Source organism: Lampetra fluviatilis, chromosome 77, assembly GCF_964198595.1.
Source record: "Lampetra fluviatilis chromosome 77, kcLamFluv1.1, whole genome shotgun sequence".
In the NCBI taxonomy this organism is placed as follows: domain Eukaryota; kingdom Metazoa; phylum Chordata; class Hyperoartia; order Petromyzontiformes; family Petromyzontidae; genus Lampetra; species Lampetra fluviatilis.
Genome location: NC_136351.1, coordinates 3,146,890 through 3,163,828, shown reverse-complemented (window position 1 = coordinate 3,163,828; position 16,939 = coordinate 3,146,890). Strand labels below are relative to the sequence as shown.

The 16,939-nt window shown below is 51.4% G+C and overlaps 1 protein-coding gene across 1 annotated transcript in view; it reads left to right on the top strand.

The window, feature by feature from the left end:
• Positions 1-16,939, top strand: part of LOC144953523 (uncharacterized) — a 72,605-nt gene that overhangs the window by 38,010 nt on the left and 17,656 nt on the right. The window contains exons 10-17 of the mRNA XM_078884064.1: positions 4,899-5,078; positions 6,507-6,540; positions 7,961-8,140; positions 8,426-8,832; positions 10,853-11,010; positions 11,740-11,856; positions 12,557-12,682; positions 15,640-15,732. Of these exons, the coding sequence (XP_078740190.1) occupies positions 4,899-5,078; positions 6,507-6,540; positions 7,961-8,140; positions 8,426-8,832; positions 10,853-11,010; positions 11,740-11,856; positions 12,557-12,682; positions 15,640-15,732 (1,295 nt within the window). The remainder of the gene's footprint in view (positions 1-4,898; positions 5,079-6,506; positions 6,541-7,960; positions 8,141-8,425; positions 8,833-10,852; positions 11,011-11,739; positions 11,857-12,556; positions 12,683-15,639; positions 15,733-16,939) is intronic.

The window sequence follows — 16,939 nt, the reverse complement described above, 5'->3', positions numbered from 1 at the left end:
CGCAATGCTTTAAAGTATAAATTAAACAATGGTAGTCCTACCTATAAAATCAAGACATATACAAATATAAATGAGAGGACATACTCAAGGAAAAGCTTAAAGGAAAAAAACTGTCTTGCAGAGTTTCCCCAAACAGTTAGGTGCTTGGAGCTAATCTGTAGACCGGTGGAAGAGAGTTCCAGATCTTAGGCGCCTTACTCGAGAAGGCCCCTATTACCGCCCAGCGTAGAATGAAAAATTCTAGGTTGAGCTCACAGGGCCTGGCCTGAGGAGCGCAAGGCAAATCTACCTAGACATCTGGGGGCCCAGACCAAGACCGTTTTGAGCTTTGTAAATCATTACAGTTAACTTAAATTGTATGCGATAGCTGACTGGTAGCCAGTGCAGATCACGGAGGATTGGTTTTACGTGCTCGAAACGGCTAACACGTCTAAGCACGCAGGCAGCCGCATTCTGCACCAGCTGCAGTTTCCGAACCAGTCCACGAGGCAGCTCAGCATACAAAGCATTTCCGTAATCCAGACGCGCTGACACAAAGGTGTGAACCAGTGTTTCAAGATCGCTAGCGGATAAGAGGGGTCGCAGCCCTCGCAGTATTCTTAGGTAATAAAACCCCGCTTTGGCCACAGCTGCAACTTGAGGGTGCATGGTCAGGCGACGATCGAACAGTTCACCGAGGTCGTGCACCACTGTTACAGGGAGAGGGCGTACTCCATCAATTAATGGAGGCTCAAGCTCCCCCTTTCCCATCCTCAGGCGACTCTCTGATCCTGCGATCATCAGCTCTGTCTTGTCAGGATTCAACCTTTTGCCAGTTCTGCTGAATCCATGCAGCTACCTCTGCCAGAGAGTCTGTTAAGCAGACGAGAGCTGTGTCTGGGTCACTTGAAGGAGACGTATCAGGGTGTCATCGGCGTACTGATGGCACTAACTTGTGCCTCCAAGTGATAGCTCCCAGCGGCCGAACAGATGTTGAATAATCGGGGAGATAAGACTGACCCCTGGGGGATACCGGAAGGGGGAGGGTCCAGCAGGGGACACGTGGAGAACCGAGGCCACCTGCTTGGGTCCTGCCCTGCAGAAAAGATCCAATCCACTGCAAGACGGTGCCTCTGATTCCTGCCAGGCCCCGTAGGCGCCGCAATAATACCGCACGATCAATTGTGTGAAAGGCTGCTGACAGGTCCGACATAACAAGGGCTGAAATACAGCCCCTGGCTATCGCCATAAGGAGATTGTTTGCCACGCAAACCAAGGTGGACTCGGTTCCATGATGGGCCCTGAAGCCTGATTGGAGGACATCAAAGAAGCACTTGGCCTCGAGATACGATTCCAACTGGGAGGAGGCCACCCTTTCGAAAATCTTCCCTAAAAATGGAAGATTTGAGATGAGGCGATAGCCAGGATATCAACATCAAGTCCCATTTTCTTTAGAGCTTGCACTAAACCCCTTTTCAGGGGGTCCCGGGAAGAGTTGATCATTAGCTCAAAGGCATCCTTAAGAAGCCAAGAGGGACAGGGAGATAAATCACAAGTGGTCCAATTCATCCCTGCAGTAGTCTGGATGAGGTCTGTTTAAGACGTCGGCTTTTGCGACGAATATCCAAAATAGTTTTTTTGGGTTAGATCGCGTAAATATATGAATGTGTTGTTAAAACCCACGACCACCCGACACAGCCAACTAGTAAGGGTTGTCACGTAAAGAGAACGTGGCCAATTCGTCACTATTACAGCACACCGGTATGTTGGAGAGCCAAGCCACATTTACAATCTGAGTACCGTCAGCAGTAGCAAAACACGTGTGCCAACAAGGACACTCAATTAATTTTTATAATGTTGAAGTTCTGTGCAAAACTAGTTACTACTGGCCAAGACTAATTATAGAATATATCGAAAATGTAAGATGTAAAAATAATCGTAACTGTTCCGGACAGCAACCGACTTAGTGCTTCGTGGAAGCAAATCCTCAAATAATACATTGTTTAAATGCATGTCTATATAGGGCACCATACTTCAATAGGGATTACTGTTGGTACGGCTATTTTTTATACACAGTGGACAGGAAGGACAGGATCAAAGGGCTCGCATAATGCGAATGCATAATGTACATTAGTTCATTAACCACTTTGCGCAAGAGCACAGACGTGTGGCCACCACATCTACACCTCTATAGAAGGAACGAAACAGGTGGACTTCTCTCCACAAATCTGGCTGCCGTCTTAAGTTAGTTGTAATTACTGGCGAAACGTCATACTCAGATGGTAAATGTGGCTTGGCGCTCCATCACACCGGTGTGCTGTACTAGTGACGAATTGGCACGTTCTGTTTACATAACAACCCTTACTAGTTGGCTGTGTCGGGTGGTGGTGGGTTTTAACGACACATTTATATATTTACACAATCTAACCCAAAAAAAACTCTTATGGATGAGGTCTGCAGGCAGGACCAGGGAAAGGCCTCAAATAAGAGGAGCCCTTGGGTCCAAGCTAGGATCAGGACTAATTGCTGGGCAGATACCCTCTCTAATGCGATTGATCTTATTAGCAAATAACTGATGTAAATCTTTGCAGCGCTCTTCAGAAGGAGCAATCTTTATTGACGTACAGTCTTGGTGAAGCAAACTGTTGACCATCCTGAACACCTCAGCAGGGGTCGGTTCCTTGCCGAATCAATCCTCATGGCGACCTAATTTTTCTTCGCCATGAAGATAGCCCGTGTGTAAGCCCATTGACAGGCTCATAGAGTTGTTCTATCATCAAGTTGAGATCTGCGACAGCATCATACCATTTTCCTAAGTTGTTCTTTCAGGGCCCTGAGTTCTCTGGAGCATGAAGACGGTGGTGAGGAGCAAGGTCATCTATAGCAGATCGGCGCACTAAATTGTACTTATCAACCCATTCATTGATGGTACCACTGTCACAGTCAGAAGAAATATATGCCGATTAGGCGTCATGAAATCCAGAAGGGGTCATGAGCCTTTTGTGCCAAACTCAGCGTCCCTGAAGTCCCCCAGACCTTCGCAGAGGGGTAGGGAGACCCTTGATCTCGACATGAATCACTCTGTGATCAGTCCATATTGCGAACGAAAATTTAGTGGTCATAACTGAGACCCGCTGGGCGAATACTCGGTCGATCGCGTGGCCATGATGATGGGTTGAGCCCTGAATAAACTGAGTAAATCCCATGGAACCGATGGTATCCAAACGGTCTGTAGCTAAACTGTCAGATGTGTCATCCATCCATATGTTGAAATCTCCCAGCACAATTGTGGAGGGAATTTCAGGAACAAGGGAGGCATCACCTCAGACAGCTGAGACGTAAAATCACCTTTGCTTCCTGGTGGTCTATAAACAAATACAGGCCCTGATTCTCATTCGGGGCACAACGCACGATCATGTAATTCTAATTACTCAATTTTGGGACCAGGGCACATGGCACAGACGAAATGAGTCTGAAAGATCACCGCCACCCCACCCACCCCTCTTTTTACCTGTCTGGGGAATATGCAATATTGAATGCCCACCTGGGACTAAATGAGCCAAAGGTTTGTCGACTCCAAGTCAAAACTATGTTTCGCTAATAAAAGCTAGGTGGGGACAGCTCATAGCGATCGTGTCACGTACTGAAGGGGCACATTGCACGACCGACCTGGCCTTCATAAGCATGAACTTCAGTACAGGCTCCTTCTTGCCACTGCAGCTCAGTGGAAAGTTGGTTAGGTATGTTTATTATAACCCTAGGCCAATGGGGAAGGGAATCTGGGAGTCTGGATCTGAGGGTCCGATGCAGATGTGATACTACCGAGATGTTATGGGTAGACAATGAATTGGAACCATCAGTCTTCACTGGCTCCCAGATTCCAACCTCCCGACAGGCCTCCTCCGTCCACCAGTCCACCCTAAAGTCCTCGGGGGGGAAAAGGGACGGAGGCTCCTAAGGTCATGAACTGAGTAAGCCGATATCAGGTGATGAGATTAACTTAGCTGAGACAAGACACACGCTGGTTGTAGAGCACAGCAAGCTGACCACAGGCCAAGATGGGCAGGTGTGGTAGTAGGCCAATCAGATAGTGTTTATACTTAAGCACAAATCAAGAGATGAAATCAACTTGGTTTGAGTCAAGGGCTCGGTCAGATCCAGGGAGCAGCATCTCAGGCAGACCCAGGGACCTGCAGCTCGGGCAGACCCAGGGACCAGCAGCTTGGGCAGACCCAGGGAGCAGCAGCTCAGTGATGCCTCAGCTGCTCCTTAACCTAAAAATAACGACTCTATAGTGTAAAACTAGAAGGTGACTTTCAAACAGAAATAAATGTTTAATTAAATGATAAAAATATTTTAATTGGTATACAAAGGTAAAAGACAAAGATCAATGCGAGTGGGGCAGGAGTGGCAACAAGCCTGACAGTGTCCCCTCACCTACTCACTCACATACTCACCTACTGACCTAGTCACTCACGCATACACTCGCTTATCTACTAACTGACCTCACTCACTCACCTATGCACTCCCTCACCTACTTACTCACTCACCTATTCACCCGGCCATCCACCTACTCACCCACCCACTTATCCACTCACTCACCCACCTATCCACTCACCTACCCATCCACACACTAACTCACCACCCTCCCATTCATTTATCTACCCACCCACTCACCCACCTATTCACCCACCCACCCTCCCGCTCACATACTCGCTCACCCGCTCACCCACCCTCCCGCTCACACACTCGCTCACCCGCTCACCCACCCACCCGCTCACACACTCGCCCACCCGCTCACCCACCTGCTCACTCACCTGCTCACTCACCTTCCCACCCACCTGCTCACCCAGTGAGCGCGCTGACCCTGCAGGGCCCCCCTCTCCACTGTCTCCGCTCTGTGTTGTTTCGTGCCGCAGGCTGCCTCCCTGCTACGGTGCCGCCAGGCCAAGCGCGCGCGCGGCTTGGTGCATCCGCACCTGCTGCCTGCGGTGTCGCCATGGCGACAGCGCGCCCTGTCGCCACGGCGACGCGTGTTGCTGGACTGTTCTGCGGTATACGTGGGAGGAGAAGAGCACCGTCCAGCGGGGCCCGTCACGGTGATCCCCCTCATATACTCTACACGACACACAATACACTATACACTACACACAATACACTATACACAACACTACTACACTGACCAATGGAGCCCGTCACGGTGATCCCCCTCATATACTCTACACTACACACAATACACTATACACTACACACAATACACTATACACAACACTGCTACGCTGACCAATGGAGCCTGTCACGGTTATTTCCTTCATATAATACTATGCCTGATATACTACGATACACTACACTTATACATTATATACGACACTACTACTATATACTATACACTATCCTACTATACACTACACTATACTACACAACTATACACCACTGCGGCGCCCCCCAACAACCACAGCGTGCGGCGGCCCCCAACAGACTGGTCAAGTAAATCCTTACGATCCACTCGCACAGCGTGCGGTGGGCCTTCATCGAGCAGTGGATTTAAGCACACAAAAACTCCAATACTAATGTAATGGACAGAGCACGTCTCTGCCTCAGGGCAGCAGTGGAGAGAGCGCGGTTGTCCCTCAGGGCAGCAGTGGAGACAGCGCGGCTCTCCCTAAAGCCAGCAGTGGAGAGCACTGGGGTCCCTCAGGGCAGCAGTGGACGGAGCATGGCTATGGCCTCACTCTCACTCACCCGTCTCCTCACTCACACTCACCCGGCTGCTTGCTCGCGATCACGTGACGCACTTCAACCAATCCGGGGGCGTACATGTTTGGGAGGGGCGCACCTCTGGTTGGCTGCTTGCTCGCGGTCACGTGACACACTTCAACCATTTACATAATTGGAACCTCATTTGCCAGTAGAAAATATGATAATTGTTTTTTTTACCCTTTTATCTGGCAACAAAACTGACACCTTTTTTACAAGGAGTCATGTTTGCATAGACCACAATACCTGCAGTCGTAATGCAAACAAAAAACATAACTCGCCTTTTGGTGTCATCTGGTCCAACACCATGTGAGACTAGGCTCTAAGGAAAGCTGTCTCGGGTGTGGACCAATCAACTTTAAGGACAGTGCATACATTATCAGAGTTATGTTTTTTGTTTGCATTACGACTGCAGGTATTGTGGTCTATGCAAACATGACTTTTTGTAAAAAAGGTGTCAGTTTTGTTGCCAGATAAAAGGGTAAAAAAACATTTATCGCACTTCAACCAATCCGTGCTGCGTTAATCACAGAATGACAGAGCTGGGTGTTTATATATTAGTATACTACTATACATTGCTATAAATTATACACGACTATATACTTTACTACTATACACTACACTGTTATACACTGCACTATACACTACAGTACATTATACACTACACAACTATATTATACCCTTCCCTACCATACACTGCGCAACCGTACACCCTTAGTGGCGAATTGTGGTTGTTGTTTGCTGACTTGTTTGTTTTTCTCTTTTTGCAGGTGTCGGTGATTTCAGTGGACATTCCATTAGCAGGTCTACCTAATCACCTACTCACCCATTTACTCGCTCACTGACCTGCTCACTCATACACTCACCGATCTACTGTTTGCCCCCTTCATTCACCTGCTTTCTCACCCGCTCACTCGTGCACTCACTCACCGATCTACTCACCCGCTTGCTCATACACTCACTCGCAGATCTACTCACTTATCCACTCACTCATACACTCATTCACCAATCGACTCACCCACCCACTCACCTGCTCACTCATACACTCACTCATACACTTACTCACTGATTTACTCACTCATACACTTACTCACCGATCTACTCACTCATCCACTCACTCACTGAACTACTCACTCACCCACTCACCAATTAATATAATCACTCATACACTCGCTAACTCATACACTCGCTCAAATTCTCAGCTGTTTACTCACCGGCTTGCTCACTCACTTGCCCACAAAGTGCTGTTAGTGAGCGGTGCCTATGAAAGCCGGCACTGTGGCAAACGATGGGTGGGTTGGCTAGCACCACGGCTGGCCACCTTTGTCTTCCAAGTGGCGATGTTTATACACCGCTGAGTCGACCTAGGGGAGGCCCAGGACCAGTTCAAATGATCGTAATTGGTGTTGGCCGTGAGTGGGTATCGAACTCGGGGTCACCGGGCTCGTAGCGCAGAATGCTCACCTCTACACTACCACTCCTCAACACTCACTCTTACAAACTCAAATACACACTCATGTGTTCACTCTCGCTCACACACTCGCTCACACACACGCTCACACCCTCGCTCACACTCTCGCTCACACACTCACTCACACGCTCACCTGCTCACTCACTCACCTACCTACTTAACCACAGATGTGGGCAGTGGTGGTGCAGTAGTTATCATACTGCACAGGTTAGATTCCCGCTCACGGCCAACACCAGCGACGATTATCTAAACCGGTTCTGGGTATTCCCTAGGTCGACTCAGCCTTAAATGAGTACCTGGTGCTGTGTGCAGCAAACATCGCCACTAGGGAGACAAAGACAGCTGGGGGCATGGTGCTGGCCACTCACCCCCTTGTGTGCCGTGCCGACCTTTATAGGTGCTGCTACTGGCTAACAGCGCTTGCCCCAACACGGGAGATCTTTGTGTTTTATGGCTGTAGTGGTGGTGGTGTTGGTGGTGCTCATGGTGATGATGATGGTGGCAGTGATGGTTGTTGTGGTGCTACGAGCTAGAAGCACTTGCCCCAACAGTCTGTTAAGGCTACACGAGGAATATTTGTCTGCCTGTGTGTTTGTCGGTGTGTCTGTCTGTGTGTGTGTCTGTGTGCTTGTCTGTGTGTGTGTTTGTCTCTGTACATCTGTCTGTGTTTATATTTGTTTATCTGTGATTGTGTTCATCTGTCTGTGTGTGTTGTCTCTCTGTGTACAACTGGCTATATGTCAATGTGTGCAGTGGGTGAGGGGCGTGCCCCCCGCGTGCTCTCGCTGCCCGCGCGCTCCCTCTGTTCATGCTCTGTGAACACGGCAGAGCCGCAGGGCCCCAGCCTGCTGCTCGCCCTGGAGCCGAGCCTGGCGCTCAACGTCCACTCACAGCTCCTCAGCTGGGCTGGCCTGGACAGCGTGGAGGCGACTGGTATGCCGTGCGGCATGCGGAGACACACCGGGACACTCGGGGACACGCGGGGACACATAGAGACATGGGGGAGGACACGGGGTAGGACACGGGGGAGACACGAGGTCAATGGGGAGACACGGGGGAGACACGGGGGAGACACGGGGGAGACACGGGGTCAATGGGGAGACACGGGGGAGACACGGGGGAGACACGGGGGAGACACGGGGTCAATGGGGAGACGCGGGGGAGACGCGGGGGAGACGCAACTCCCTGTCCACCCCACCCCGGTTCCCCGTCTGTCAGAGCCCCCCGAGCGCGTCGTGACACTGGTGGTGGAGGCGCCGCTGCCCCCGGCGTCGCTGCGCCTGCTGCAGGAGCTGCTGCTGGAGGTGGCGCGCCGGAACGGTGGCCCCCCGCCCCCCCATCACCACTTCTCGTCGTCGTCGCGCATGCCGGGGGGCCTGGCCCCCCACTCACCGCTGGCGCCGCACCCCCCCTCGGCACACGGTGCCTTGGCGCTCACCCCCGCCCATCAACACCACCAGCAGCACCATCATCACCATCATCACCAGCACCATCAGCACCATCAGCACCATCAGCACCATCAGCATCATCAGAATGCCGTGGCTGCGTACGTCGCGGCCGGGTTTGCGGAGCCTCCCTACGGACCTGGTGGGGGGCGCCCACCACATGGATTCCAGCACGGGGTGGTAAGAGTCTCCCCCGTGTGTCTCCCCTGTGTCTCAGTGTCTCCCCTGTGTCCCCGTGTCCCCATGCCTCTCTTCCAGTGTCTCCGTGTGTGTGTCCCTCCCTGTTATGTGTAACACAATGGGGAGCGGTGGTGCAGCGATTAGCGCTACGCCGTGATATGAACCCGGCGACCCGAGTTCAATTCCTGCTCACGGCCAACACCAGTGATAGTGATAATCTGAACCGGTTCTGGGCCTCCCCTAGGTCCACTCAGCCTCAAATTAGTACCTGGTGCGGTATGTAAATATCACCATTGAGGAGAAAAGCGCCTCCGGGCGCGGTGCTGGCCACCCACCCCCTCGTATGCCACAGCGCCAGCCTTCGTAGGCGCTGTTCATTAACGGCACTTTCCCCAATAGTCTTATAAGCCTATACGGGAGATCTTTTTCTTTAGTTATGGGAGGAGGGGAGCAGTGGTGCAGCGGTTCGCGCTACGCTGCGCTACAAATGGGTGCCTGGTGTGCAGTGTGTAGTAAACATTGCCGCTGGGGAGACAAAGGTGGCCTGGCATGGTGTTGGCCGCCTACTCCCTCGTGCCACAGTGCCGGCCTTCATAGGTGCTCCTCGCTAACGGCACTTGCCCCAAAAGTCTCTGTAAAGCCGAAACGGGGGATGTTTGTCTTTGTGCCTGTGTGTTAATATGTAGCAGAGTTGTGTAGTAGGGTTGTCTTCAGTAGGGTTGTTGTTGTTGATAGAAGGTTCGTGGTGGTGGTTGCACTTGTTCTAGATTTGAAGCTTTCGTGACTGCAAGGATTCGTACTCTTTAGTTTTTTCGGTAAAGTCACGTAGGTTAAAAAAGAAAACAAATAAATTAAATCACGACGTTTCGGAGGCAACACAAGCTTCCGTCTTCAGGTGAAACCGTCACAGCAAAATTACTGTATCAAGTGAAGAGAAGTCCCAAGAGGCACGACCTTATTATATACTGGTTAAGGGGGAGGAGCCAGGATGGGTCGTGGGAGAGGAGGAGTTGTGAGATGGTCAGTACTGCTGCTGGAACTGAGCCTTTGTAATGTAGATGGCAGAAGTAGATAAGCAAGCTAGGATTAAGCCGCCTTTTGTTTTGCTGCTGGGTGGTTAAAATTCAAAGCAGGTAACTAAAGTAAAAAAGAAGCTAAACATGATAAGCAACGTGTGGTGATGTTGATGGTGGTGTGTGGAGCTGGGGGTAACAGACTGGTTATATGGATATGTTTAAGAAGATAAATCTAAACTGGCTGTCTATCAGTAAACTGCACGGTAACTAAAGTTGAACTTGGTTAATTACATCTTTCCAATGATTGCTCAGTCTGAATCCATCATCTCGGTTGAAGTTATGTCTGTGTTTGTATATCTGGATGGCCTCATGGACAAATCTTTGGTAGTATCCAAGAGGTTTGCAAAGTACCTTGGTATCTGAGAACACAATGTCATGCGAGCCAGCAGTATTATAACAGTGGTCAGCCATGGCTGACGAATTCGTCTTGCCATGTTTCAAATCCGACTTGTGCTCGCGAATGTGGTCAGCAATGTGTCGTTTCGTTTCCCCGATATAGCAGTCACCACAGGTACAACTTAATCTGTGAACACCGGGGTATTGTAATTCAGGAATGGCGTCCTTTATGGATGGGATCAGATCACGGATTTTGTTCAGATTGAGCAATCATTGGACAAATGTAATTAACCAAGTTAAACTTTCGTTACCGTGCAATTTACTAATAGACAGCCAGTTTAGATTTATCTTGTTAAACATATCCATATTACCAGTCTGTTACCCCCAGCTCCACGCACCACCATTAACATCACCACACGTTGCTTATCATGTTTAGCTTCTTTTTTACTTTAGTTACCTGCTTTGAATTTTACCCACCCAGGTTGTTGTTGGTGGTGTCGTCGTAGCATTGTGCTGGTGGTGCAGTGTAGTAGTGGTGGTGTCCTAGCATTGTGGTGGTGGTAGTCGTCGTGGTGATATCGTAGCGTTGTGGTGGTGGTGGTGCCCAGGGAGTTCCGTGGCCGGCCGACTTCTCCGTTCTGCAGCTGCGCCAGGGTGGGCACTACGCCAGCGAGTTGATGCCGGCGGCCTCGTCGTCGTCGCCAGCGCCGCCCTTTGCAGTGCCTGCCGACAGCCAGCGCAGCAGCAGCAACATCCCTGTGCAGAGGTGACAGGGGGGGCGGGAGGTTGCAGGGTGGAGGTTTTTGTGGTGGTGTTAGTTGTGCTACGCTGTGCTACGAACCTCGGTGACGGGCTAGAGAAGAGATGGAGTGATGTGGTACAAGAGGATGTGGAGCTGAGTGGACTTGCCGATGACTGGTACCCGCGATGTCAAGATTGGCCTCTGTGGAGGAGGCTCGTGAAGGACGCTCCTGGGCAGTTGGAGGCAGTCGCCCTCCAACAACAACAGAGGGCGGAGGAGCGACGCTCACAACAACGAGCCGAGTGCCGGGTGGCTAAAACACAGCAAGTTGGCACAGTAGGTGGCACAGGTGTTGCATTGGCCAGTCAAATCGGTCCACCCATGGCACCTGGGTCTGTCCCATGACCTGCCAGCGGGTGTTCGACACTTGACGTGGCATTCATGTGCACATAGCCTGGCACAAGCGCCAGGGTGACGTTATCGCCACTTAGTCACGGAGCCCATTCGTAAGTCTTGGAATGTCCCTTCAGTTAATTGTCGGAACCTTTCCGACTTATGAACGGTTCAACTTAGGAATCGTCCGACTTACGAATCGTCCATCTTGCGAACCGTCCGACTTACGAACCGTCCAACTTGTGATCTTGTGGTGACATGCTGTGTTGAAGTGACGTGTTTTGATGTGTTAATGTGTTGTGTTATGACGCTGTGTTTTTGTGTTATTTTTGTGTTCTGTTATTGTGTTGTTGTGGCCAGGCTCATCATCTATCCCCCGCCGCCCACCAAGGGTGGCCTTAGTGTTACCACGGAGGACCTCCTCTGCCTGGAGCCCGGAGAGTTCCTTAATGACATCATCATCGACTTCTACCTCAAGTGAGATGCGCCCTGGAAACTCTACATTCCTATGACAGGTCCAAAGAGCGGACGGGCGGGAGTGGAATTGAAGTACAGGAACTTCTCTACTCACGAACGTCCGACTTATGAATTTTAAGAGATAATGAACAAACCTGTCCCGTATATCCAGTTGCAGCTGTTCAGACCGAGAGTTGTAAGTTCAAGCGCCGCGCAATAGATGGCGGTAGTGGCATCTTCATCTGCAGAACGTGAAGAACCAGTGGCATCTTCATCTGCAGAACGTGAAGAACCAGTGGCATCTTCATCTGCAGAACATGAAGAACCAGTGGCATCTACAGAAGATTATACAACTTTTAAAGCCATTCCCCATATACATGCCGTCCAACATGTTCGCAATCGACAGGAGTAAAGTTGAACTTACGAACCTCTGAAACCTAACTCATTTATAAGTAGAGGAGTCCCTGTATTTATTATAATGCAGCAGACTCTCGATTATCCGCACTCATGACGGGGAGGACGACTGCAGATAATAATCTCTCCCCGTGCGTGTCTCTCCCCCTGCGTGTCTCCCTGTACGTGCCTCCCTGTGTTTCCCCGTATCTCTCCGTGTCTGCCTCCCTCTGTCTGTCTGTTTGCCTCCCCGTGTCTCTCCGGGTCTGTCTGTCTCCCCCGTGTCTCTCTCCCCCCTGTCTGTCTCCCCCCCATGCGTGTCCCCCAGGTTCCTCGTGAGTAGTGAGCGCATGAGCCGTGAGGACTCGGACGGAATCCATGTTTTCAGCACCTTCTTCTACAAGCGCCTGCTGCAGACGGAGCGCGTGCTCACAGAGCACATGGCCAGCCTCACGTACGCTGCACACCCTGCTGCACTCCCACCCTGCACCCTGCATACCTCTCCTGCACTCCCCTCCTGCACCCTGCATACCTCTCCTGCACTCCCCTCCTGCACCCCCACCCTGCACCCCCACCCTGCACCCCCACCCTGCACCCCCACCCTGCACCCTGCACCCCCCACCCTGCACCCTGCACCCCCACCCTGCACCCTGCACCCCCCACCCTGCACCCCCCACCCTGCACCCCCAGCCTGCACCCCCCACCCTGCACCCTGCACTCCCACCCTGCACACTCTTCCTGCACTCACCACTCCACCGAACGCTGCACAGACTTACATAGCATACAACATAAAATAAAAACTACACACACTACTATAGCATTTTCTTTACACTACACTGTACCACACACTACTAGACACTGTTAATACAGCATACACTACACACCACACTACTATACACTATACACTACACTGCTATACACTACACACCATACACTACACACTACACTGCTAGAAGGACCGGTAGCGTAGCGGTTCGTGTGCTGCCCTACGAACTCGGCTACCCGAGTTCGAGTCCCACAAACACCAGTGACGATTATTTGAAGCGGTTCTGGGCCTCCCGTAGGTCGACTCAGCTCCAAATGGTTACCTTGTGCGGTGTGTAAAAACTGCCACTGGGGAGACAAAGGCGGCCGGGCATGGTGCTGGCCACCCACCCCCTCGTGTACCGTGCCGGCCTTCATAGGTGCTCGCTAACAGAACTTGCCACAACATTCGGTATGCGGTCCAGACCTCCCAAAGACCCTGGCTGAAGGAGGAGGTGTTCCGTTTGGTTGAGAGAAAACGACAGACCCACTCCCGTCATCTACAATATCCAATATTGTAGAATGAGGAGGCTTACCGCAACCTTTGCTCGGAGATTCGAAGCGCTGTGCGGCGCTGCAAGGATTAGTGGTGGGGGCGGGTTGCTGAGGAGATAGAATCTGCTTCAGTACCCCTCTGACAAATCACTATTTAATTCCATAAAAAAAGGAACTTGCAGCACCTCACCTATCACCATCCTTAAGGGAAAAAGAATGGTAATCCGATCTCTGACTCCCAGGAACAGGTCTGCAGATTTGCAGAGCATTTTTGTGAGGTCTTGAGGAGGGAAATTCCCTCAGCCCAGACAACATCATGGGGCATGTTGGGGATGACCCTTTTAGGGCTGCCATGCCTCAAATATTGGCAGAAGTAGCCACCCCTTTTGAATGGATGGCTGTGGTGCCATCTGTAGAGGAAGTGCTTAAAGATTGTAACAACTATATGGGCATCTCCCTTCCCAGTGTGCCGGGAAAGGTCCTGGCAAGGATTATTCAACATGACGTTGCCAGGCACACTGAGGAGAGGCTTGCGGAGCCCCAATGTGGTTTCAGACCAGGGTGGTCCTGCATGGATGCCACATTCTCTCTCTGTCTGCTACAGCAGAGGTGTAGACAATTCCAACAAGACCTACATCTCTGCTTTATTGACCTGGTCAAGGCCTATAATACCATCAGTAGGCCTGGGCTCTGGGTTGTTCTTCGTGCTTTCGGAGTCGCTGACCCACTACTGACGATCATTAGGGACCTTCATGATGGTGAGTAGCCCCGGGTAAAACTACGTGGCCGGGAGTCGGAGCCATTCCCTGTTCACCTTGGGGTGCGACAGGGATGTCCTCTGGCTCCCACATTATTTAAGATCATCTTTGACCACGTAGTTCAAGAAGCCTTCGATGGCTGTACCGGAGGAATTTCCATTTGGTACAGATACAGTGGGAGGCTGATTGATGCCCGGGTGCGGTCGAGGGATGTCTCCCTATTGGTCAACCATGTTATGTATGCTGATGATATGGTGATTGCTTCTCACTCAGAGGTGGAGTTGGATGCGCTGTTTTTGAACCTGGAGTGTGCCACTAAGAGGTGGGGTCTTACCATCAGCCCCACCAAACCTAAGCACCTGCCTGGGTAGTTTGTGCCACCAAAACACTCCACCCCCTTAGCTCCCCATTAGTGATGGAGTAGTTATGGAGAGAGTGGAAAGTTTCCCATACCTGGGCAGTGTGCTTATGACCAGCTCTGGTTTGACAGCAGAGGTCTCACTCCAAATCAGTCGGGTGGCATTATCTTTTCATCGGCTGTATAACGCTGTGTGGAAGCTACCTGGTCTGTCACTCCTCACAAAGCTTCGGGTCCTCTCACAGCCACAGTCCCTTCTTTTTGCTTGTGAAACGTGGACCCCTCTAATGGAACATTGCACCGGGTGAAACATTCAGGCTGGCCTGCCTACTATCCATCCTGGGTTTAACCAGGCTGGATTGCGTGAGGAGCTCACAAATCCTTGAAAGATCTGGACACATTCCCATCAGTGAGCTCCTCCGGCAGGCAAGGCTGCGTTGGCTGGGTCTTGTAACCCACATGTCCCGCCACTGTATTCCCAAGCAGCTTCCGTTTGGCTGCATAGAGGGGGCTAAACGGGCATGACATGGGCTGGAGATGAGATGGACTGATGAGGTACGGGAGGATGTGGAGCTGAATGGACTTGCCGATGACTGGTACCAGCGGTGTCAAGATCGGCCTCTGTGGAGGAGGCTCGTGAACGACGCTACTAGGCAGTTGGAGGCAGTCGCCCTCCAACAACAACGGAGGGCGGAGGAGCAACGCTCACAACAATGAGCAGAGCGCCGGGTGGCTAAAGCACAGCAAGTTGACACAGTAGGGGGCACGGGTGGTGCATCAGCCAGTCATCTCAGTCATCTCAGTGAGTCGACCCGTGGCACCTGGGTCTGCCCCGTGACCTCCTGCCAGCGGGCGTTTGACACTTCACGTGGCCTCAAGGTGCACATAGCCTAGCACAAGCGTCGTGGTGACGTCACCGCTACTTAGTGGCGAATGGCGGTTGTTGTATAACTGTGTGTGTGTGTGTAACTGTGTGTGTGTGTGTGTAACATGCAGCCTGGCCCAGCGGCGGCATGCACGCGTGAGGACGTGGACGAGGAGAGTCGACCTTTTCAAGAAAAACTTCATCTTCATCCCCATCAATGAGGAGTGAGGCTCTCACCGCATCACTCCTCCAAAAGCATCACACCAGTATCACTCCACCACCACCAGCGTCACTCGACCAGTATCACTCCACCACCATCGTCACTCCACCACCATCGTCACTCCTCCACCAGCGTCACACCATCATCGGCATATTACCATCACTGGCGTTGCACCGTCGCACGGTCATTGCACAAAGGCCAGCGTCATGGAGCCGTGTGTGTGAGAAACCGCCGTCCGTTGGACCTACAGTCGACCCTGACAATAGCAGTTCCCGTCTGCCTTGCCCGTTACATGGGAGCCTCACTGCAGCCGAAGCAGATGCAGGAGGATAAGAAGAGTAAATAAAATGGATAAGAGTCTAGATAGGGCCTCCTGTAGGAAGGAGTGAACCTGTACGCAGTGCAACAGCGCCCTCGTGTTCCTCCTGTCACCCCCTTTTCTCGTGTCGTGCTAGCATAATCGGCCGAGAGCGAACTCGCAAGCGTGTGCCGGAGGCAATGAGACTCCTCCCAATAATAATAAATGGGTTTTTCCCCCTTTTTTCTGGCAACAAAACTGAAACCTTTTACAAGGAATCACGTGTGCATTAACCACAATGCTTGTGGTCAAAATGCAAAAAACACACTGATAATATATGCATTGTCCTTGAAACTGATTGGTCCATACCAGAGACGGCTTTCTTTTGAGCCTCTGAGCCTCGTCTCCATTGGTGCTAGACCAGAGGATGCCAAAAGGCGTACAGCTCAAAGACAATGCACTATCAAAGTAATGAGGGCTCGGGGTAAGCATCTACATCATTAGACCTCCTTTGCCAGTACCAAAATATAATAATAGGGTTTTTCCCCTTTTTTCTGGCAACAAAACTGAAACTTTTGTACAAGGAATATTTTGGTACTTGCAAAGGATGTCTAATGATGAGACTCCTCCCAATTTGAATAAATCAAATCTGCGTAGCTCCCGAGCGTCGGCTGACGGGCGGCCGCCCCTACAGAGCTCGCGCTGCGTTCCGAGCGACGCTACGAGGCCGCTTGGCCGTCCCTCGCTCACACGACCTCTACTCGAGAGCTCATGGCCGCAAGACAGGCCCGGCTCCTCCTTCCACGATACCACCTCTGGGACATTTGCTACAGCTGAGTTCGACTATCATCCAGGAGATGGTGACATCAACTAGCGACTACTTTCTACCAAGCCACTGAACCTCATTTCTTGA